Genomic DNA, 26,168 nt, shown 5'->3' with positions numbered 1-26,168 from the left:
TGTACATGCAAGGAGTTGAGCTGTTAGGAAAACCAAAGGGAAAAAACCTGAAAAAAGCGCTTAAGAAAACATGCATATATAATTGAGAACGCAGAAAACAATAAGAAGTGAGCGAGTGACATAACTACCATATTCAATGAGTGTTGCTGCCTGGGAAAGAAAGCAAGGTGTAAACCTAAACTTTAAACTAAGTTCATAGACAGGCTACCGCTGGCGTTTCACATGCCCACAGGTAATGCGGGATACAAGTTTAATGAGGGGACGCAGGATATAAACGAGAGTTTTGACACCTTTATAACTAAGTTAAAATTGTAGGTGAAGGGGTGTCTATGCAAATTCGAGAGACTGTGTTTGTGTGGGGATTGACAGTTACTGGTGGGGAGTCACGTCATCATCTCCTCCCATTCATCTAATTTCGTCTGAGCTGAGCTCCGCGCTAAGCACGCCCTCTTCCAAGCAACTTTTGTCAGACTGCCACCAAATACTCACAGAAAAATCCACAAGTTAATACACACGCTGTCTCTATAGAGTTTCTCCACACTGAATCCTCCAGACACTACTTACAAAGGTCACATTGACAATCGTGTTACGCTATTTTAAAATCTTTTCCCTTTTTTAGCACACACTGAGAAGCTTCGCCATGCCCATAAACGCGTTAAAAATAATGCATTTAACACACTTTGCATTACAAACAAAGGGGAGCTTTGTCAATGCATGATTTCCTGGTACACGGATTACTGATCAGCTTATCCCGATTCATTTTACCCTCGACCACCTTTTTTTTGAGAAGAAGTCTGAAAAATACATGAGGTTAACACAGAAAAACAGATCACCAATTCAAGCTTTATGAATAATCGATACGCCATCAATAATTGCTTTGGTAAAGCCATCCTCCCTTCCATTTTATAATTTTTCCGCCACTAGCCATGATTAAATGAACGGTAAAAAGTAAGAGCAAAGTTGTGAAGGGTGACTTATTTAGGCAGGCATATATATGACAGCATAATTCCGCGACAAATGTCAATCATGTTACATTATTAAAATGTTTCCTTTCTTTTCATTACTTTAACACACTACTTTGCTGCCATGCACGGGGATTTTGCTATATATATACTATATGAATGACCTCCAAAGAGCGCTGAGACTTTTGATATCATGAACATGTCTGCAAAACTGTGGTCTCCTGCCCAGCAAAGTCGAAAGCAGCCAAGGCTGCATAGCTGTGCCGCCTTTGAGACGCTGGACTGGGCGCTTCTGCCTTAAGTCAAAGTGAGCACTTTAATTTTTTCATCCTCCCCGCGCTTATAGCCCAGACAAGTGCAAACACGGACCCTTACACCACGGGCAAAATACATTAAGGCTATTCACATTTTTCTTGCACGTGATACGACATGAGGTCCTCACTCGGATTATGAAAAACACGCACACGAAAGTGGAGGACTGACAGTGCCATCACAGCCGATTAATGGCGGGACGCCCACCAGTCTACACAAGGATCATAACGCCAGCGAACACATCTTCTATACTATATAAAAGAAAAGGCAACTTTCCTTTCTTTACACCTTTTTCCTTTTTATCTAAAACAGCTATGGTATTTGGAATAATTTGACCATTCCGTGGATCATTATATTGTTACAGGTTAATTACAATCAGATGCATTAAACTAATAAACAATATGCGGTTAATTTCAGTGTATTTATAAAGCTGCGTCAGGAAATGAAAGGATAACCACACAGGAACAGTAGCACTGCTTTGACGCTGGGTGCCGCCAGTCTGCAAAACAGAGCGGAGAACTTGCGTACAACAGGGAATGAAGTACCGTAGAAATGTGCATGGCTTTACACCAGGTTTAGGCTTTATACATCGCAATTTGAACATGGAAACGTTCTTATGCAACATTTCTGCGCGTACGCACGGTTTATACATGAGGCCCCTGGTCCTCAAGATCCCACTTCCATCTGATGTCATTTATGATTCCCAGAGTTCCATCATCCCATTACATCACTTCTAGTTTATCTTTCATTTACTTCAGTTCCGTTTTGAATTTAAGTCTGTAAAGACATATCAACCAAACCTTTTCTGAGTATATGAGGTATATCTCCAAACTTTTTCCTTTGTTTTGTGTGTTCTTTTACTATGGCCTATTCTTGTCTAAATCTTTCTGATGTTCTAATTTTCTAGTAAGGGCTCATGGGAAAATAAAAGACACAAAGGAGAATAAGGACAAGGAAAAAGCATTTCTTCAGTCCTAACAAAATGAATATGAAACATCTTTTTTGTAATGTTTGTATAAGTGGAGAAGTAGGCCATAAACTTATGTAAAAATAATAGCTCTCTACAAATATACATTTTTTCTGTCTAAATAAAAAAAGATCTTTCCTTAAATTGACCATGAAAAATTTTTTTTTTTCTGAGCCCACTTAGCATAGGGGAAAAAGCTTTCCTGGCAGCATTGGGCTCAAGGTATGAACCGGTCTTGTATTTGTCTGTCATAGGACACACTCACACACAAACTGGTACTCATGTATATTTGCCTGTTTTAAATTACCACTTATTATAGACAGACTAGTCATAGTCAGAACTTTTGTTCATACCACACATAGTCTGTGGCACAATTTTCCCATGTTAACGTAATGTGTAAGAATTTTCAGACCTTGCTGATTGATGTCTCTCAGCCCTTTATCTTGAATGAAATGTAGAGATCTGCAGTCTGATGTAATCTATTTTGCAATACATGATGGTTGCTAATGCATTAGATTTTGTGTCATTCATGGACATAAGTGAAGATGCACATTCAGTGACTCCAATCTGCTGTAGATTTTGCCTAATGTTACAGTTTTTATCAGCAGCACCATGAATGTGATTAAGTGATATGTCAAGGATGTTGTAACTGTGTGATATTTAATTTTGCTCACACTAAGTTTACAAGTATCAAAATTTAGCCCTTTGAACCATCTGGGATTATCAAGCATCATAAATTGTCTTCTCAGTCTTCATTAACAAAATAGCTTAGGTCAGGGATTCATAAACTTTAAGTTAAAATGTTGTCACCTCAGAAAATACTGGCCAATGGAGACTATAAGAGGTAGTCTTAGAAAGTTAATGTTAAATACACAAAAGTGTATTTCAATAGAATATCAGTTTCACACAGTTACTTAGGTAATGGTATAATCTTTTACCCCCTGTAAGTTAATGTGCAATAGTACTTTCTTAGCTATTCCTGTAAAAGCCGTGTGTTATTTAAGCTAGTTAGGAAATAGTCTTACTGCTAGAGGCATGGACTGTTAGATTGGTTTACAAATAGAACATTGGTATACAGAATTCTGACTATTCTGACCATTCTGATTATCTCATTATCTTTCTACAAGCTGTAATGAACATATGAAAGTATGACTGTATGACTAAATATAGAGAGAAAGGAAACAAGACAAGTAAGCCTTAAACAGAACTTTTCTTTTTTTGTAATATTAATTTTTCTCTACTTTTGTGTGAACTGTTTTGGGTTTAATATTACTAGAACTTCTAAAACAAAGATACTTGGTGTGGACTAAGCCCCGGACACAGACAGGCAGACATGTTAAATGCACCACCACACATTTATTTACAACCATTTACACACAATAATAAAGTGCACACAACCCACTTTACCCCAAAGTCCAGGCCTTTCTCACACTGCCTTTCTCTTCTTGAGGCCGCCTCCACTACTCTCCTCCAAGAACTCGTCTCCTTCTTTCCTGAACCCAGCCCTCGAATGGAAGGAGGCGGCCCCTTTTATATGCACATGGATGTGCTCCAGGTGCGCTCTGGCAATCTTCCACCGGTACTCCCCAGTGTGGCGGAAGTGCCGGCTGCGTACCTGGAAGCACTCCGGGTGTCCCTGCTTCTCTTCCCCCCAGCACTTCCGGGTGTGGCGGAAGTGCTAAGGTCCTGGGCTCCCAAGGCATCTGGGCGACCGCTGCCGCTGACCACATGCCCCTACAGGGTTGAGCTTCCATGCTCTGTATCCGTGGTCCCCCTATCTGCCAGGGCAGTCACCCCTACGTGGTCTGGAGTTGGCACAAGCCCTCCTATGGTCCTCCTGGGCATCCCAGTTGGGTAGCAGCCCCAGCCACTCGCAACACTTGGATTGTAGAATTATTTGAACGTGCATCACACTATTGCCTGAATTATTCCATGAGTAAGCTAAAGCTGCAGAACCTTGGAAATTTTGGAGAAACTCAACCTGCTAAAGTGTGTCGTATTTTTTGAACACCTTTCTCATTTCTTTCATTCATATTGTTGGCATGTCGTACTTTTACTAAAGTATAATTTTTGAAAAAACAAAGTGTCTTGTGTTTTGCCCTTCAGGGCCACCGTAGTATTCTTGTATAAAACAGTTCTTTAATGCTGCTGGAAATAGTCAATTTAGCTTCCAATTAGATCATTGAATTATCTATTAGAATGACTAATACAGCTGGATTTTTGTAGGCATTCTCAGTGATGTGAGGTTTACTTAATTTTATATCACCACATTGAAACATATACAACATTAAACAAATGCATATAACAAAAGATAGCTAAGATGTTCTGTTTCTTATAAAATTGCATTGAAATATGTCAAGTTTTTCTTTGGTATTTAGTTTCCAGTTATGTAATAAAACAAGGACTGAATGATTCATAATACAAATATTAAAGTGTAACATAACCACATAAACATCTTAGATATGTCAAAAACACTTCCTTTTAATTATAACTTAATGCACATTTAATAACCTACTGTAATAAATTTCAGAGTGAACACAAAGGCTAATATAACAAGAGTGGCTGAGAGAGCATAACTGAAATTATCCATAAAGTTTTTGAAACCACCTAGAGTCAGGAAATATGTTGTTGGGTGAGGTGGTGACACTTCTTTTGACTCGTACCTTACTTATACACAGGTCCAATTCTGTTCAGCAAAAGGGAGAAATGCCATTTGCATGAACAATGCAGGTAATAAAGTAGATAAAATGCCTAAAATATATTTTAGCCTTAGCTATATATTCTCCAAATTGCTGATAAAGGTAATTTATCTCTCCTTTGTTAATAATTAATTAAAACAGCTAAGCAATAATATTTGAATGTGAAAGTAAGAACTATACAGTATGAAGCAAAGCCATAATTAAATCAGTTTAAATAATTTTGCTTATCATTACATTCATAGTAGATGCGGTATTGTTTGACTCACCCAGCACTCTTACACTCCTGTTCTCGCTGTACTGTGAATGAATCTCTGGGCTCATATTCAGAGTGTAGTCACACCTTAATTGAACCTCAGTCTCCATCCCTGTAGCTCGACCTCCTAGCAGTTCATGTCCATCCACAGACAACTCACAATTGTTATCTTCTGAGCTCTTTGACTTGAATGGATGCGAATCGTCATCTCTGTAGAAATGGCAGTGAGCTTCATGGAATGTCTGAGGCAATTCACAAGTCAGCGTTACTGCTTCTTCCTTTCCAGTTATGTCAGATGTTACACTCAATGCTGGTTTACCGAGATTACCTGAAATAAGTAAAAGGAATAACAAATACATAAAGTTTCAGATTGCATTTTCATCATTCACTTTCAACACATATACTACAGCTATTATATTTTATATAGGTCTACCTCAGTTCACTTTCCAAGTCACTTTTCTCAATCAGAATAGCAGAACAGTAAATATTCATACAGAAATCAGGATTTAACTGTAACCAAAATATCAGGACTCTGGAGAAATCTTGCTTATCAATTTAAAATATGATATGTCTTTCCTTGATTTGAAGAAGACCAGTCCATCATAGTGTTCATTTATGAACAAACTTTTTTCCAAACTAAAATGAATATCAATATGTCTGTGTATAGAAACTGGAATACCCAGAAAAAGAGCCCACGTGAACACAGGGTGGGCATAAAAAAACAACACAGCATTCTTTTTTACCAATAGTATGCATTTGGAATGTTAAATAAACTCAGTGTTTTTACAAACTGCATGGAAACAAAGTACAAAAATGGCAAATGCCCTGAGCAAAGAATCAGAGTACTATGAAGAGACAAATTCTTCTTGTTCATTATTCAGCACATCTTAATCGACCTATTAAGCTTACATTAGGAATTTGGGAGAAACACACTGTCATATTAGACCAATTAATTATAATGCCTGACATAATGGAAAGTAACTAAAGTAACCAAAGAAGCACAGATACATCAGGGAGAACTGCGCCAAAAACTAAATTGGAACTGTAAGGAAAAACTGCTGACTAATAAATCACTGTACCACCCACCTTTTAAATGTAAAAAAGTAATAAAATCATAAGTTTAAACAGAATTACCCAAAGTTGCATAAATTTACAATAATGTGGTGCTTTTGTCACAAAGGTATAATCATAGAACCTTATTAATCCATGCATTTCCTAACCTATTTATCAAGCTTAAGGTCATACAGTGATTATATAAATACATTTCAAAATGAAAAAAATGTACTACATTGAACAACATAATCAGATAGTCACTTGAATTGTTCCCATATTTTTTATATTGTCTTGTGCAGTTTTTTTATTGGGCTATAAGCTAACTTTACACAGGTACTGAAAAAACTTTATTAAATAATCTTTTTAATTGTTGTCATTTCTCATTTTTCAAAAACAGTCGTTCCTATTTTAGATTTTGAGTCAATTAAAAGAAAGGTGCTTTTTTTGCATATTATACTTCTCTGTTAAAGATGCATTTCTCTTTCAGTGGATTGTTTTTCAAAAATGAAAACTGAAACATTTGAGCCAAGAATGGCCACACAATGAATTCTCTTTCACCACTCTGTAAACATGACATGGCATCATTCACTCCTCCAGAAAAAGGCCAAACTGTTCAGATCTCACTTACTGTGCCTTATAAATAAAGAACACAATTGGAAGCCAACCTCCTCTAAGCTGAAAAATCACAAAGTTCTTATAATATGAAACAAATTAATACAATTATATACAAAAGTAAGTTAGGCATCTTAAGTGACACCCCGTCCACTCATACTGTGAGTCAGTCAGAGGATTAAAGCTGAATCTTCTGAGTGCCTAGTCTAGTTCTCTTGCTTTGAGATCATGCTTCCCATAAGCCCACTTTCTTTTTAATTAAAATGTAGACTTTATATTAAAATGATAAAGTACCTTCACCACATCCCTTTCTGCTGTTGTGCTGTGTACATTTCCAGTATTGGAAGCATTTGCATTATAAATTACTTATAAAGTTAAAGCATCTTATTACAAACAGGAAGGAGATGAATAGCTGTAACCAAATATGTTGTATACTCACCATATACGTCCACTGTCACCTTCCTACTGCGGCGTGATGTCCACTTGTCATTTTCTCTTATGACTTCAATTTCACAGCTCACGTTCACTTGAGTGACACTCTTTACTGATCTTTGATCCAACAGCTGATACTTAAGCACAGTAATCACACAGGCTTTTACACCTGTTGCATATGTCTCTGATCTGAAAAGAGTTTCATTCTTATAAAAATGACAAAATCCTTTAACTGGCCGATCCCCTTCACATCTAAGTTTAAAATATTCCTTCTTCTGATCCTCTGTGCTTGATCTTTTGACTTCAGCTTTCACTAGAAAAAAGTAATAAATTATAATATGCAGTAGTAAGTTAAAAAAGAATGATAATTAAAGAAATGCAAGAAAATAACTAACAAATCAACGAGTACTATTTACCAAATACAGGATTAACATTATTTATATATGCTGAGTACAATTCCAAAATTTGTTGTTCTCCTCGCTGTTTTAGTGAGGACGGCTGGTAAGATGCATGACACATAATTGATATGACAGACTGCGTTAAAAATATCATCACCTCCAAGCAGTCTTCAGTCTTTACTGCCCTTACTGTCTAACAATTTTTATTGAGAGCAACACATGAGGTTACCTGAACATTCACCTGAGGCTTCAGAATTTATGTTCATATCTTGAAAACAAGTAACATAGGCTGTGAATACATGTGTGTCATGTCATGTAATGTACTGAAGACTTTGTTAACATGGTTATAGCATATACTGAGGAGGTCACATCTGTGGCAGTCAGTAGCACTCGACTACATGCAGTCTAATTCTACTCAAAGCATAAAATGTGAAGGTGTTTTTCAGATTTGCTCAAAAAATACAAAGATAAAAAACACAACACTAGTTCTTGAGCAAAGGAAACAAAAAAATGGCAGAAAGATACATGGGATCTTCATTGATTGATCAGTTGAAATTCATCAGTTCTCGTTATCATTATATAGCACACTATATAGTATATAGTACTATACGGTATTATGCTGTATTTTTAAATAAGATCCAGATCTTGATCCAAGTAGGAATAATAAGAGCTCCATCAATAACTACTGGGAGTCTGGGAGGACACATAAAAAAGGAGTCTGTGTGTTTAAGGACAAAGGGTGTTTTTGGTGTTCATGATCCTCTTTCTGCATAAACAGAGGTGCTAGACAGCTTCCTAATATTCAGACATCTATAAGGCTGAGATTCAATTATTTCTCCAGCAACATCTGAAGCTGCCAAGAAGTAGTAGGACTTAGTGACTCCATAGCTGAATTAAGGAGTGTTAAACAAGGGAAGATCGTTTCGTAGCTCATCAACAGACCAAGAGTGGGCAAATTTGAAAGGAAAATGAATGTGCACAAGGGAAGGCATGAAAGGAACATGTTGTAATTGTTATTTAGGCAAAGCAGAATTATTTTATTTTTTCAGCCCCTTCTCTCTATTGTGTGTTTAGGTATTTCTGTGAATAATGAACATGTAATGGAATAGAATAGAAATGTTCAGCATAGCCAGATATAATTGAGTTACTACCTACCAAGCTCCTTCACTATTACTTTCAGGTTGTCACTTCTCCCAGAGGTTTCACTGTTGATAATATTTTCATAATCACAACTGAATTGCAGATAGCCTTGACTCTTTAGATCCATATCTCCCAGCAGCTCTCCTCCACTTGCAGTGAAGTCACACTGGTTGCTGTCTGAGCTCCCTGATCTGAACGGCTCTAATTCAGCTCCCCTGTAGAAGCGACACCTCACACCAGAGAGACACTGTGGAGCTGAGCAGCTGATTGTGTGCTCACGGCTCATCATTTCAATAACATTGGGCATAATCACCATTTTAGCTTTCTGAAGTTCACAAGTATTTCCTGTAAGATGAAAGGAAAATTACATCCAGTGTTTGTTAATTTGTTTGTTTGTTTTTTTAGTAGATAATTTCTTGCCTATTATACATCACACTTTATAGAAAAAGTCAATGCTAATAACTTGTATATAACTTTCCCAAAAAAATAAACCCAGTTGCAGTACACTATAGTTCATAAGAGTCACAGATAAAAAATATACGCATGTCTTTCTTAATTGCCAGTTTTATCTGAATACCATTTGACTAATTTAACCATTTGACTTATTATGAAATCATAAAAAAATGTAAAAAAAAGTTATGTTTTAGTTGATTGTATAGAATATTGTATAAAACATTAAAATAGTTTTTAAAATAAAATGTTTTCTTCCTCCAAAATGAACACTTTCATCACATAGTGAGAAATATCCATGCACATTTTCTATCCATCCATTATAAAACCCATTTAATCCCATTTGGAATTACTGCGACTGATGAATATAGTGGAAGCACTGGGCAGAGGCAGGAAGCAAACCTGAATGGGGTGCCAGTCCATCACAGGTCTACCATTAGTTTTTCTACCAACACACAACTTATTTTAATTACCAATATGTTACATTTTTAAATCCACTCTTTGACCAGAACTATTACATTCCTTCACCTTTGAGATGTTTCAGGGTGTTTTGTTTCCTCATATTCTTCGGTGTTTGTAATTTATGAAATTAATTATGAATTGATTTTCATACTTGCTAAAACCTGATGTTGATTATGAAACTTGCAGTATTTATAATCATATAATTGCATTATATGCTTTTAATTGAAGATTTATAATGGGGACTGGAAGAAAAACATTACGCACACATACATATATATATATAACATCCATTATTTGTAATAAATAAGTACCAGTATGTTATTTTTAAGTAAATGTAGATAGTTTCTAACCAATTGAACAACACACTTTATATTTAAAAAATCTATGCTAAACAGTGGTATATAACATTTCTAAAAAATTAAACCAATTATACTATAGCACATAAGGAGCACAAATAAAGAAGAATCAGCACATCTTTATTCATTTCAGCCTAGTAACAGCTTATCTAAATTGAGTATATGGCTTTAACAATTTGATTCATGATGGAGTCATCAACAAAAAAAGTGCTTAGTTGATATACCTAAAATACTAAAATGCAATTTTTCAAATAAAAAAAAACATTTGTGACTATAGTGGTAGCACTCGGCAGTAGGCAGGAAGCAATCCAGATTGGGGTGCACTGCTCCGTTATTAGCTTCTCTTTAAACTGTATTATTAATAAAGTGTAACACAGCAATTAATTTAATTATCAATATGTTACATTTTTAAATTCACTCTTTGACCAAAATATTATATTTCTTCAGAGTTTATATTTCCACATTTTCATCATTGTCCACCACTCCTGAAACTAATTTTGTGTTGATTTTCACATTAAGTGCCACCTGATGTCAATTATGAAATATTTGCAGTACTTACAATAATCATATTTTTACATTATATTAAGATAATTTATAATGGAGACTGGAAACATTAAGTTTTTGGATTTAATTGAAACGCCATACAATCATATATTACATTAGAGTAAAAAGGTGAAAAACACAAAACGTTCTTAGTTATCACGGTAAATGCATGGAAATTAGCAGAAATCATTTAATGTGTAGCTGGAGTAAGTGCCACTCTGCCAGCTCAAACAAGTCCTGGACCACATCTACTTTTATTATTTGTGCCAGTTTTGTCAATGCCATCAGCGTGACCAATGAGTTTTTTTTGTTCTTTATTCCTCTGTCTCTCACTCTCTTTCTCAGTCTTTTTAAGTGTCTGTGCTTTTATACCAAATGACGTTCCCATTTAAATTTCAATTGTCTATACATTCAGACTATGCTGAACTAATTAACTGAGGGCTTATTAGCAGGGATGATTTACCTTTTAAGTTTGGTATACTGTATACAATTAAGCAGGGATATTTAGCAGTAAAATTTGTATTTAACCATTTAAATTGGATTTGTATTTACCATTTAGCAGGGATATTCAGTAGTGAAGTGTTATACTTAAACATTTAAGTGGTTTCCACTTAAACCAACATTTTAACATTTTGCACATCAAACACATACATTTAAGAAAAAGGGATCATTTTTACATTTGGCATCCTTTAACTGTTCAATCAATGATTTTACAAAAAAGTACACCATCTTACAAACAGCACCCCTTAACTAGTCACACACTTTTACTCATACTGTATGAACATCACATATGTCAGTAATAAATAAGGTAAAGGGACTGAAGAAAAAAAATCTTTTTTGATCAATAGTGTATTGCAATGTATGTAAAAAAAGTAATTAATGTGTGCAAAATCACATCTGTGGGAAATCAGGTTCCTTCTGATAGTACAGTTAATGAAAATCAACATTTAACATTTTTTAAAGGCTTATGTTACTAAAAGCTGATATGTAGCAGAGCATTTTGGAGTCACATATTTGCATCACATAAAATAAAAGAACAGAAAGATGACCCAGTGTTCGGGTTTGGCGTTGCTTGATGCACTTTATCTTCTGCAGGGGCCTTATTGCATATCTCATTACTGTTCACTTCTATGACCATGTTATGTGACTCTGCAAAATGATTTCTGCTTGAAGCACTGTTATATACCCTCTCATGACTATCCGCAAGGTCACTCTCATTTTAAACGAACTACCTCAAATTATCCATTTGCTACATTTTCTGAGAATGTCAGGTACAGTTTTCAATACAACAGTGTCTTTTGCTTCTCTTTTTTTAATATTTGTTTCACCTGCACCACTGATCATCTATGTTTACTTTTTGTTTTTTGTAGCACAATAACAAATCAAATATACAATCTCATAAAAGTGACCTATTAGACACTTGGTCTAATCATGACACACCCATATCAGCCAGTCAGGACTCCTATATTTTTTTAAAAGCTTTTTATTTAAGTCTGATTGAATAAACCTTTTAATCATGAGGATTGAATTGGGTTGGGGGTTTTTGCTAGATTAACTGCTCATGTGTTTATTTTTATTTATGTCTTTGGCTATGAATAGAAATACATTCTGAATTTTATTTTACTTAATGCTATACGTAGAAAAGCAATATTTTAAAGACCAAATTAGACCATGAAATGTTTTTATAAGTGTACTGTAATAATTAAAGTAATGAGCTATTCCAAAAACATAACCTAAACCTTAACCAGTCCAAACAATAATAGAAGGCTAGGTCCATCTATCTGTCCTTGTGCAGCCAAATATTTCAACATTAAAGATTTTGCACTTATTAACAAAGGCTCCCTAAAATAATTAATATAACCATAATGTTCTTAAACAATATTTAAATGTATCAGTTTTAATTTAATTCATTATATTTATAATATATAATGTATATACAATATATAATTGTTTGATCTGAGATCTGAAATTGTGTTTGAAATTATAATGTATAAAATAGCAATTTAAATATGGATACATTTTGTGTCTGTAACTTTGAATATTGATACTAAAAACTATATTAATAATAGATGAAGTTTTACCTTGAACTTTTATACACTCAAAGTGAAATATTTCTTCATAAATATAAATTAATTAGTCAGGTACTAAAGTAAAAGTAATTAGCAATAGAAACAGTTTAACTTGAATACTTTTTGCATTTTATACACTCAAAGACCAGACTATTTTCTAGTGAAATATTTCTTCATAAATCTAAAGATATCGGTAGGTTAATATTTTCATAATATTTGTTAATAAAATAAAAACAGTTAATACATTAGTTATAATGCACACATTAAAAGACGTTGTCATCATCTTTTAACTTTTTTCCAAGTTTAATTTTTTTTTAACATATTTAATGATTTCTTTCCTCAGTTTTATTAATACAATGTTAACTGCCCACAGCAGTTTATTTTGCACTGACAGGAAGCAATTTGTCTGGCTATAAATCCAATGTACAGTAGCATTTACTTACAGATTGTTGTTATTTATCACACAGTGCAAACCCAGTCTTTTTAAGTAGTATGATGGCTCTTAAATTTAGTTAATGTTACTATTTACAGAGTAAAGGAAAACAAAAACGCAAGTAAACTCCTTCAAGTCAACTTTCTAGAGAGAAACAGCATAGATATTTCAACTATTGTTACTGCCAAAGTAAAAAAATTACATTAAGTAATAAAATCATTAAGCAAATTAACAGCTCTCCAACTTCTATTAAACAATTATGAGTAAGTCCTTTATTACCCTTATAAAACAGCAAATGTGTTGTATAATAGCTTTACCAACTTATGGACAGAAAACATTTTAGGAAACAAACAAAATAAAGTAACATACCTTTAACGTTTGACATCATGCATAGCAGATTCATTGCTTAAAATATAACAAGAAATATATGTTATAAAATATAAATATTATACAATGTTCAATTAAGAAATAAAAGTCATTTTTTGTTTTTGTTAATATTACTGTACTGACAATCTTATTTACCATATAAAAAAAGAATGATGAAAATAAACATGATAAGATGGAGAGAAGCACTCCTGTCAGTCGCAGCTCACCCTTATCTTATTCTAACATTTCAAACTGGCTTTAGTCTGCAGAGTTTGAGGTTAAGAGCAGGAAGTCCATGAATATAAAGTGTGCTGATTAGAAGTGAATATTATGAGATGGCCATTTCACAGAAGTGAAATTTTACATTTCTGGTGCAAAAACAAGAACTTAAACAGATGATGCAAACCTGTCTATTTTCTTCCTATATTATTAATGTTGATATTGATTTATTGTTGAATTAGGTAATTTTGAAGTATTGTCCTATAATCTTCCGCGATACCACACATTATAATCATTCCAATAAATTATGATTGCATTAGTATAATGAAATCTGCACTTGCACTTTTACACACACATTTGTGTGTGTGTGAGAAAGAGAATTTGCAGCGTATAACATTTTTATTCAACCCTGTTATCCTGAAATGGATAATTTATTATGCAATAACATAACAGACTTATGGGCGGCAAGAGGGTGCAGCAGCAACTATAATTTGATTACTATTACATTATGATTACTACTGTGTTAATGAGTGTGTCTTATGATATTTTATATTTGTGTCTGTTTTGGGTTTGTTGCTGCTGAAGGTCCTAGCCCCAATCAACCTCCACCAGATAAGTAGCTGAAGAAAATGGATGAATAATGAAATGATGTTATACAGATAAATTATTAACAAATTTTCTTCAAAGAAAATAAGCATTACAAATTTAAAAATATTAATGTATTCAATTACTCCTTAGAAATTAATATATATATATATATATATATATATATATATATATATATATATATATATATTTAAATAATTAACACTAGAATTACCAGAGCCTATGAGAAAACTCTTAAATCCGGCCTACGTTAAATCCGTTAACACCTTTCCGCCAGTGCCTTTTGTCCTGTAAATGTGCCGATTAACACAAGCAGCGAGCAGCCTGCTATTCCATCCCCCACCGTTGCAGAACATTCACTAAGTTTTCCCAGCTTATGCCTTGTTTGATTATCTGGGAGTGACGCAACTGCTGGAGTTTTAGAGTGGAAATAATAGATCGTTATTTGGAATACATGCATGTCATGTGTGTTCTGTTTCTACAGTAATCTGTGCAAAACATTGTTAAAACAGAAACTTTTTCATAATTTAGTAATAAATGTTACTAAATGTAGGCATAAACTATAGAATGTGCGAAGCCTGAAGTCCAAAGATCAAATAAACACTTTCACAAAAGGTTCAAGGATGATACGACAGCTTCTGTGGCGTAGCAGTAAGATTTGCTGACTTGTAATCAAGGGGCCACCGGTTTGATCCTCACTGCCACCTATATTTGCCATTTTCACTAGTGAGTTGCTCTTATCTTTAATATTATACAGTAGACATATACATTTAGTTTGCATCTGTAACAGACCGTGTACATTTATAGTACTGTACTTGTAAAAGTTACCTTTTTTTTCACTTTTATTCTCTCACTCATGATCATGATACATACTACCAACCCTAGGAATCTGAGTTTTTATTTGAAACTGGGAATAAATGTAGATGTGAGTAGTGTTTTGAGGCAGTGGAACTGGACATTCTCTGATCTGGAGGGATAAAAGCTGACACACAAACGCTGGTGAATCTGCCTTCTTCGTATCTCACTTTATTTTTTTTTATTCAGTTTTATTGAGTGTTCCTTATGGTGTATGATGTCAAAAAAAAAAAAAACAACACGTAGGTATATGTGACATTTTAAAGAAATCATTTTATGACCTGAATAGTATCAATCAGAAAACATCATTGCACTAATGCAATATTATTTGAAAACGAACAGCGTCAGATCGGGTGTTAATTTACGCTGGCGCTGTTACTTAGAAACAGGTCAGGAGAGGCAGGGGGGTGTTAGAGCGTGATCATCATTGAGAGAATAAAACTGTACCATAAATTTATACCCAATGTCCCATATATTTATCTCTTTTTTTTTTTTCTCTGTGCTGCAAGAACCATCTTTCCTACATTTACGACGTGTGTACCTGTTGCAATGAGCACACTTTTCTCTATGCTGTGGTTTCTATTACATTGAAAGGGCACTTGACACTGACTCAGTTAATTTCCTGGGGAAGTGGCTGTCTTGGAACAGAAGCTTGTTGATGTTGCATCCTCCTTTTCTGTTTCCATCTCCTTTTCAAGTAAGATGCAATAACGAAGTTCCTCTGCAATATGAGACATGAACACTCTTCTTTTCACAGTGGCCCCCGAGCATGCCTTGCACAGTACATGTGCGTTGATCCTGCTACACTGAATGAGCTCATGCCTTCTGGTGTACGATGTTGACGCAGCAGAGGGGGTGTTAGAGCGTGATCATCATTGAGAGAATAAAACTGAAAAAAGATAACTTTTACAAGTACCATACATTTATACTCAATGTCCATTATATATGTGTCTCTTTCTTTTTTTTCTCCGTGCTGCGTCAAAAAGCGATGAACAAACAGAACTGGAGAAGACCGAAAGCCTTGAACTTGACTTCTAACAGAACCACAATTACGATAAGAATGATAACTTCATTTATAAAACTTCACAAGCAGTATTTAAATAAATGTGTATGTTTAAAATCAGTGGTCATTATGTGTCTTCTATCATTTATGACATTTTGTCCCAAAGTCTAAGGCATTCAATGGAACATCTCAAGGCTGATTGCATCTTCCCACTGCACAGTTTCACTGTTTGACCAGGAATGCAAGTCACTTAACTACCACTGCGCTAAATGCATCAAACACATAAAAAAGTATTTTAGCAATCATTTGTTTTTCTTTTTAATCTCTCTATATATAAAATCCAACGTCTGTCTGTCTGTGTATTTTAACGGATTTAGATCAGGTTTTTTTTCTATAATTTGCTTGAATATTCCGGTTGATTTTGCGACTTCTCTCATTATGCTGTGTACTTATTTATTTATGCAAATGCAAGAGAGATGCAGCAGGCCGAGGGGAAGGGAGTGGGGCCCTCCTCACTCACACACCAGCCTCTGGGCGTATCTTACATCCGCTTAGCTAGCGAATGAGAGAACTACTTAACGGATTTAGATCAGGCTTTTTTCTAGAAATTGCTTGAACATTCCGGTTGATTTTGTGACTTCTCTCATTGTGCTAAGAATCATAGTTCGCTTGCAGGAGTGATATATATTCGTACTAATCAGAGACAGAGGCTGCGGGCCGAGGGGAGGAGGAAGCGTGATGTCAGGAGTAGAGAGCTGGCTTGGACCCTCTTCACTGTCCTGTTTCAATTCTATGCGGGTGAAGACGCAGGGGACGGCTAGTTTAAAAATAAAGATAAATTTGACCTAAGAACTGAACAGCAAATCAGTACTGCTTATTAAGAGAAATTGTGAAGCACAACTTTCCCTTACAGGCACTGGTATGAGTCTGTACAGATACCAAACACGTTTTCCTTACTTTGAGAAAAAAAAGTATTATAAAAGTTTATTATTTAAAGTTTAACTTATTTTAAAAGTTCTGCAACTGACATTTGTCCAAATGGGATGGTGCAAAATTGTTATTGGACATGTAATATTAATTAGAGTATAGCATCTGAGGGGCAGAGTGCATGCCATTTCAATGTGATATAATATTTAGAACTTCACAGCAGAACTTCACAAAAAAAAAATGATACGATTAATCAGGAATGGTCAGAAATATTCTCACTCACTTTCTTAAACAGATTTAGTTGGTCTGACGTATTCTGTTAGGCAAAATTGTTTGAAAACAACAAATATGCTTGCAATTCCTATATTTTTCAGCATTTTTAACATTAGCCCTTCATCCACTTTTAATGTAAAGTATTTTTAAATAAATACTAACATTTAACAGCATCTCTAACAATTGTTTAGCAGTCTGTGCTTTATATGGAGCGGCTTTATCTTTATAAGAGGCACTAGTCCTTTTAATAATGTGTTTTTATAATTAACTGCTTATGTTAAACCACTAACGGAAAAGGTTTTGTATGAGCCCAATGTCACAAGTTAAAAATCCCCTTTTTTTAATTACTTTCATACTCTTTAGTGAGAAACACAAGCTTCTTAGTTTAGAGATGAAGCTGTGGTTACTATCATACTGTATATTTACAAATCTAGCAAACATGAAATTCACTACAGACTGCCCTTGGTCTATTACATGTAGTAGTTACACATAAAGTATGGTGCAAGTGAAAGTGAATTAAATATGGTACTTCCTTTATGCAACTCTTTTGAACAATTTGACAACAATAGGCCATTTAGTCCAGTAATGCTCATTAATCATCCATTCATTCATTTTCCTAACCCACCTATCCAAGGCAGGGTTGCAGGGGAGCTGGAGCCTATTCCAGCAAGCACAAGGGAAGAGCAATCCCTGGACAGGGCACCAGTCTACTGCAGGGTGAACACACAGACACACACACCAACACACCACCTCTATGTATGAGGGACCAGCTTAGCATTGCCAATTCTTCTAACCTGCATATCTTTGGACTGTGTGGTGGATTGCCGGCATTTTACTCCGGCCCTCACCCCCTGGCCGCTAGGAGGAGCTCTCCCGAGAGCATATATGGGCCCCGAAATCCAGCAGGGCCTCATGGACTATGTAGTTTTTATACACAGCCCTGCAGGATATCTTGGGGGCCACTGGGAGTCGCTGTCGGGAGGCCAATGGACTCATTTGGGCACCATGACCCGGAAGTTCGTCATAAGAAGAGCGACGGGCTTCCGGGGTGAAGAAAAGTACTGTTTACCGTGACCCGGAAGGAATAAGGACTTGTGGAACTGTTGGGCAGAAAGACTTCCGGGTCAGGAGGAATAAAAGGACTCTGGGAACTCCCAGACAACTAGCTGAGCTGGGTGGTAGGAGGGCAACGCGTCTGGGAGTTGAGGATTGTTGATTATTGGTTTATTATTGTTATTGTGCTTTATGAATATAGTGGAGTGGAGGGTGCTTGGTGCACATTATTATAATAAATATAATTATTGTGGCAATTTTACCAGGTGTTTGGCGTGGTACCTGAGGGTTCAAGGGAGCACTACTGCCCCCTACTGCGACAACTGTTAGAGTAAACCAAAGCATCTGAAGGAAACTGTTGCAGACATGTAGGAGGACATGCAAACTCCACACCGGGAGTATCCAGGATGTGAACTCCAGTCTGTTTGTAGCGAGGCAGCAGTGCTACCACTGCTTGTTAATATTATTCATGTAATTTTGTCAAATAGCAGAAAATTAGAGTTTTGAAATTCCCACAAGTCCTACCATCTACTATACTACTTGATGTTGGACAAAGTAACATTGACATCTTTTTCCTTTGGGATGGCATGAAATTTTATTTAAGCTTCACAACCAAATGAGAAATTCTGTGAAATTTTCATTTTTTTTGTAACTCAATACTCTTGGTATGAAAAATAAGAAAGTATCAATTACTGCTAAATGAGAACTTGACAGAGAATGAGACATTTGGTGTTGTACTGTTATCACCTTCTTAAAAGAGCCGAATCGCTATAATTCAACATTACAAGACTTGTAAACAACTGTACACCAATCAAGAAACCAGTAGCAATTGTCCATTTGTTCCTTATGCCAATGTTAGTTCTTAGCATGTTTTTGTTCCCGGAGTGACTTACTTATCTCTTTTGCACAGCCATGAATAAAGAATGGTACCAAAACATCCTCTGAGAACAACTTCTCTCAACCAGCCATGAACAATTTGGTGATAAACAATGCCATTTCCAGCATGATGGAGCACCGTGCCATAAGGCAAAAGTGATAACTAAGTAGGTTGGAGGACAAAATATCAAAATTCTGAGTCCAAGGCCAGGAAACTCCCCAGACCTTAATCCCATTGAGAACTTGTAGTCAATCCTCAAGAGGCGGGTGGACTAACAAAAAGCCAACAATTCTGACAACCCCCAAGAATTGATTATGCAAGAAAGGGCTGCTGTCTGTCAGGATTTGGCCCAGACATCTTGCTTCTTTGCATAAAATTAATGTAACTGTCAATAAAAGCCTTTGAATCTTATGAAATTCTTGCTATTATACTTCAGTATACCATAGAACCATCTGATAAAAAGATCTAAAACATTGAAGCAGCAAACTTTGTGAAAAATAATATTTGTGTCATTCTGAAAACTTTTTGGCCACAGGTATACTGCAACAAAATACGCAAAGCAGACCTGTTCTGTTTGGAGCAGAGAGCCATCAGCTCTCTACTGTGACAAAAGCTACCACATTTTCTTTGCAGAAAGTCAGTTTGAAACTCCTTTGAATACCTTGTGGGATAACTAACTATGAAATCTACATTGCAAACATAACCTGTTTGCCAGTGATTGTGGCCAGTCTGAGAAGACTGAGAAACCGCATTACTCTTGAAAGGGAACTTCAACATTTAAAGTTTTCTGCTGGAAAGGGCCACAGTTTTCATTAAGTTTCAGAAAGTGTAACACCAAGACAGAGTTGAGGAGAATAATATATATACAGTATACTATATATACTGCTCAAAACATTAAAGGAACACTTTTTAATGAGAGTATAGCATCAAGTCAATGAAATTTCTGGGATACTGATCTGGTCAGTTAAGTAGCAGAGGAGGTTGTTAATCAGTTTCAGCTGCTTTGGTGTTAATGAAATTAACAGCAGGTGCAGTAGAGGGGCAACAATGAGATGGACCTCCAAAACAGGAATAGTTTAACAGGTGGAGGCCACTGACATTTTTCCCTCCTCATCTTTTCTGACTGTTTTTCACTAGTTTCACATTTGGCTACAGTCAGTGTCACTACTGGTACCATGAGGTGATACCTGGACCCTACAGAGGTTGCACAGGTAGTCCAACTTCTCCAGAATGGCACATCAATATGTACCATTGCCAGAAGGTTTGCTGTGTCTTCTAGGACAGTCTCAAGGGCATGGAGGAGATTCCAGGAGACAAGCAGTTACTGTAGAAGAGCTAGACAGGGCCATAGAAGGTTCTTAACTCATTAGCAGGACCGGTATCTGCTCCTTTGGGAAAAGCAGAACAGGATGAGCACTGTCAGAGCCCTACAAAATGACCTCCAACAGGCCACTGGTGTGAATGTCTCTGACCAAACAACCAGAAAGACTTCATGAAGGTGACCCAAGGGCCCCATGTCCTCTAATGGGCCCTGAGCTCACTGCCCAGCAGCATGCAGCTCGATTGGCATTCGCCATAGAATATCAGAATTGGCAGATGCACCACTGGTGCCCTGTGCTTTCACAGATGAGAGAAGGTTCACCCTGAGCACGTGACAGAAGTGAAAGGGTCTGGAGAAGCCATGGAGAACATTATGCTGCCTGTAACATCATTCAGCATGAGCACTTTGGTGGTGGGTTAATGATTGTCTGGGGAGGCATATCCATGGAGGGTCACACAGACCGCTACAGGCTTGACAAAGGCACCTTGGCTTCCATTAGGTATCAGAATGAAATCCTTGGACTCATTGTCAGACCCCATGCTGGTGCAGTGGCTCCTGGTGCACGACAATTCCTGGCCTTATGTGGTGAGAGTATGCAGGCAGTTCCTGGAGGATGAAGGAATTGATACCATTGACTGGCCACCACACTTTCCTGACCTAAATCCAATAGAACACCTCTGGGACATTATGTTTTGGTCCATCCAATGCCACCAGGTTGCACCTCAGACTGTCCAGGAGCTCAGTTATGCCCTGGTCGAGATCTGGGAGGAGATCTCCCACAACACCATCTGTTGTCTCATTCGGAGCATGCACCGATGTTGTCAGGCATGTATACAAGAACACAGGGGCCATACAAACTACTGCGTACAATTTTGAGTTGCTGCAATTAAATTTTGGCAAAATGGACTAGCCTGCCACATAATTTTTTCACTTTGATTTTTGGGGCGTCTTTGAATTCAGGGCTCTGTAGGTTGATTATTTTCATTTCCATCAAACGATGTGGCATCCTTTCGTTCCTAACACATTACTCAGTCTATATCAGTATAGATATCCAGGAGGATTTCTTTTTCCCATTGACATCTGATGTGTTTTCAAAGTGTTCCTTTAATTTTTTTGAGCAGTTTATATGAAGAACCGGATGTCTTAAGCCAACATGTCCCTCCATCCATCCATTTTCCAACCTGCTAAGTCCAAACACAGAGTCACGGGGGTCTGCTGGGATCCAATTCTGGCCAACGCAGGGCATAAAAAAGGAACCAATCCCGGGCAGGGCGCCAACCTACCTCAGGACACACACACACACTCGGGCAAATCGCCAATCCACCTAACCTGCATGTCTTTGGACTGTGGGAGGAAACCGGAGCACCCAGAGGAAGTCCACGCAGACACAGGAAAAACATGCAAACTCCATGCATGGAGGACCTCAGAAACGATTCCAGGTCTCCTTACTGTGAGGCAGCAGCGCTACCACTGCGCCACCGTGTTGCCCAAGACAACAAGTCACTACACTGTAACTGAACCGAGTGCAACAAAATAGTATTTGACATTATCCTTAAAGGCTTGGTATCATAAAACTAATTAGAAAGCTTTCTTTAAATTTATGTAGAAGCACATTTTTCTTATGGTTGGAGGTATCATAATATAATTAAACCTACCAATCTGGGTGCCTTACTATGAAGGTTAATTTAATTTAGATTTAAAAACAATACAAGAAAGTAGCAGTACCCCTTGAATGCTGAATTTGTTTTCTATACTGTTCATGGTCAAGACACTTCACACAGTAATCACGTGGACAAATTGCTTATCAGTACTCTTGTCATTAATAAGCCTGAAGGTTTTTATAAGCTTTTAAAGGTAGACTACTGACATTAGCCCTAGTTCCCACATTTTGGCTGATGGCAGATGGTATAAATACAGTTTTTGGTCTCATATACTGTACACCAGGGAAAGGAGTCATACATCAATAGCCATGTGTAAGTACAACCTTGAAATGACACACACACTTCAAAATGAGTAATAATATTATATAGCAGCCTGCACGTCTTAAATGGCTCCTAACCTAGTAGATTGTAAAAGAACACGTAAAAACAGAAGCGTGCAAAGTCAAAGCTATAAGTTGGGGTGGGGGTGCTGCACATAGTCAATGGGCAAACACTAAGGTGCCCAATAAAAAGAGATGAGGCAATCAAAATGTTGAGAAAATTGAGCAAATAATTGTATTAGATAGAAGATGCACTCCCTAATTTTTGTAAAACAATCAAAAAAATTGAATTTTATTGAATATAGTTTATGGAGAGAAAGGAACTGTTTCTTTCAAAATGACAAAAGTGCAAATGTAAAAAATTATTATTTTTATTATTATTATTATTATTATTACTATTAAAAGATCTCACATAGCATTGAGACTGACTGCAAAAAGTAGATTTATACCAGAACTTGTTAATATATGCTATTAGTGATACAAAAGGACAATACATTGAATAGGCCTATTTGAGACTTAGTTGAATATGAAGTTTGACTTTAAGTCAGAAAGCTTTTGAGAGTCATTAGAAACCATTTTTCTGTATGTTATTTTACTGTATGTTTACTAAAACACAACTGTTAAAATATTGAGTTTTTTACAGTTGGAGACCTCATAAGTTACTTATGATCACACAATAGGCCAAAGACAGAGACTGAATTAGTAACCTTAAAATATACCATTTAAGCCACTAGGTCAAATTGCCTACTAAGCCTGAAATCGCATATGAATGTTCTATGTTTATCAACCATTATTATAAGAGAATGAGAATGTTTACATATTTTAAATGTAATATTACTCTTCATTCACATATTATTAGAATTTAAGATATTTATTACAGTCTAACAAATTTAGATACTGATGTTTACAGTACTAGGGTGTTGTACCATGTTAGCCATTATGAATGTAGTGAGAAGTCAAGCAAAATGACACCTTTCATTGGCTAACTAAAAAGATTACAATATGCAAGCTTTCAAGGCAACTCAGGCCCCTTCTTCAAGAAAGATGACCTATATTGATTTTTAAAAATTTGAATATGTAATGTTGAAAAATGAATGAAAAGGTTCTCAACCAGATATGCATTTTTATGTAAGGAAAAAATAACACATAATTGAATAATCCTAAATGTCTAAGGTATGTTCAATTGTTGTTTCAATCTATGAAGATGATAAACATTCACAACTAAGACAAAACATAGGCTATAATACAGACTCACATATCATATATTAACATTATTTAATGTATGAAATTAAATGTTCTATTGCATGTCTTTTGTCCTTTTTTTTATTAGAGACCTTCATAAGCAATCTTGAAATCTTTAAAAGCAGTCTTTCTTCTGTATCCTGCTGATGCTTTCTAATTTTTCCTCGATATACAATTGCTTTATATTTTTAGTGTTCATCAAATTTAAGGTAATCACAAATATTGTATTTTCTGTGTCTCTGTTGTGGACGCTAGGGGTCGCTGTTGCCCCGTTGAACCTGTCAGACAGACACGTGTTAAAACACCAAGAAGATGTTATTAATATTTTAGTACCCAAAGCACCGCACTCTCCACAATTCTCAATTATAAACAATAATAATAATAACAACAACAATAATCCAATCCTTCACTACCAGCAGCTCCGTCACATACTCTCCCAACTCCGGCTCGGTCTGCTGGGGCTTCCCATAGTCCTTTTATACTTCATGACCCAGAAGTATTTCTTCTCCAGGTCAACATCATATCTTCTTTCCTCAATCGTCCCAGAAGTACTACGGGCTTCCGTCCTCATGACCCCGAAGTACTTTCGGGTTGACGTCCTTATAATATCCCACTGGTTCTTGGTGAGCTCCCCCTGGCGGCACCGATGGCACCCAACAGAGCTGAGGATACGGACTCCATATCCCATGCTGCCCTGCGGGAATCTGAGGAGCCAATTCCATTCAGGGGAGCTGCCATCTAGCGTTCCAGGGGATGTAGTGTCCTGAAAAGGCTGTTTTCTTAAATGGAGTGACGTCCTGACCGGACTAAAATACTGGCTGTTTTCCACACTGGTTCTTAATGAGTGAGCCATTATGATGTGCAGTTAATCCCCAAAACAACTTTGTCTCCCAATTCCTGAGCCATTTCTGTTTCACTGCAGGGCGAAGCTGGCATCAGGAACACAGGAAGATTTCCCAGTGGGCTGGTGATGTTTCTAGACTGGTAGAACTGATCTGTGGAACCTCTCTATTTTCTCAAAGATAAATGCTTACACGTTTAGCAAATCCATAAAAATATGGCTCCTCTTAAAGTGGGATAACCCTGCTTCACGTGCAGGCATCTGAGTGTAAAGGTGGTGACCCCTCTCCAAACAGTACAACCCCACATGCATGAAATTGAAATTACCCATTCACCCATTCATTTTCTTAATAAACTCAATGCATTTAACTGTTTTTCAATGGATATCAAAGGTAAAAAAAAAAGAAAAAACGGTACTAACTGGAGGAGAATGCAGTGTAAAGTACGAAAATACCAGGTTAATTTAGAAAAGATCAGAAAAGTTGTCATTTGTTAACATTGTAACACTGCATTGGTTCTTGAGTTCAGTAGCACTAAGTGACAGCGATATGATTGACCTTTCAGTTGCCTAATATTACAGAGTTTTTAGCACATTTAATATGCTGTGTCTAGATGATTTTAATGTGCGGTGGTTCCCGACAGCACTGTTAACATCAGGTCACTAAATAACATAGCAGCTAACAAGTGACGCTGTAACTTAGTGTCACTACCTAGGTTTTGTAGTTTTAGAATTTAGACTACATGCAGGCTTTTATGGAGGGGAAAATATATAGTGAAAGTATGATGCAACCAAATACTACCTGCTTTGAATGCCCAAGGAGAATAAAACTCAGCTCATGTGTTGAAGAAATCAATTTATTAATTAAAGAAACTTATCTTCTATTAGAACAAATTTGATCAAATCTCTTTGATTTAGAAACCAGGCAGAAGCAAACTTCATCATTGCGTCTTTAATTATGGAGCATTAGAAATTTGGGAGCAGTCATCACAGTAGTCTGTTATAGAATGGTCAAAAAATAAGGGCAGAAGTCCATTTTATAAAAAAAAGACCTGACTCATGTTAACCTCGGTCCAAAACTCTTCACAGGCCTGTGGCCTGCACCAAAAGAGAGGGGGAATGTGGAAAACCCTTGGCCCAAATAATAAAACAAATGATTCTTAATTGTATGTATCTACTATAGAAGAAGTTAAAAATGCAAAAATGGTGTAAAGAAACAATATTGAAAATTAATTTAATAATTCTAAAATAAGGAAAAAAGTAAAAAAAAAATAAAAGCTACAAAATCTAAATCAAAATGGTCAAGGGACCAACAAACTTACAATAAACAGCAGATCATAAGTGAGGCAACTACCAGCAGCAGAGTAAATACTAATGCCACAGACTCATCTGGGGCATTGAAGGCGTATAAATTGGCCCACAATACTTACAGCAGCTCCAACATCAGGAGGTCCTGCCACCTTAGG

General features: G+C 36.3%; 1 protein-coding gene across 2 annotated transcripts in view; it reads right to left on the bottom strand.

The window, feature by feature from the left end:
• The window catches only part of LOC120539518, a 580,969-nt gene extending 567,224 nt beyond the window's left edge, over nt 1-13,745 (bottom strand). The window contains exons 1-5 of one of the 2 annotated variants that reach the window (XM_039769656.1): nt 13,664-13,745; nt 13,511-13,546; nt 8,844-9,173; nt 7,298-7,603; nt 5,207-5,521 (exon numbers count right to left, since the gene is read on the bottom strand). In XM_039769656.1, the coding sequence (XP_039625590.1) occupies nt 5,207-5,521; nt 7,298-7,603; nt 8,844-9,173; nt 13,511-13,546; nt 13,664-13,694 (1,018 nt within the window). In that variant the 5' untranslated portion in view covers nt 13,695-13,745. The remainder of the gene's footprint in view (nt 1-5,206; nt 5,522-7,297; nt 7,604-8,843; nt 9,174-13,510; nt 13,547-13,663) is intronic. The other variant, XM_039769652.1, reaches the window with a different exon arrangement.
• Between the last annotated feature and the right edge of the window lie 12,423 nt (nt 13,746-26,168).

This window comes from Polypterus senegalus, chromosome 11 (assembly GCF_016835505.1).
Source record: "Polypterus senegalus isolate Bchr_013 chromosome 11, ASM1683550v1, whole genome shotgun sequence".
NCBI lineage: Eukaryota > Metazoa > Chordata > Cladistia > Polypteriformes > Polypteridae > Polypterus > Polypterus senegalus.
Note: the sequence above shows the minus strand (reverse complement) of the source record. Positions and strands in the feature narration are given on the sequence as shown.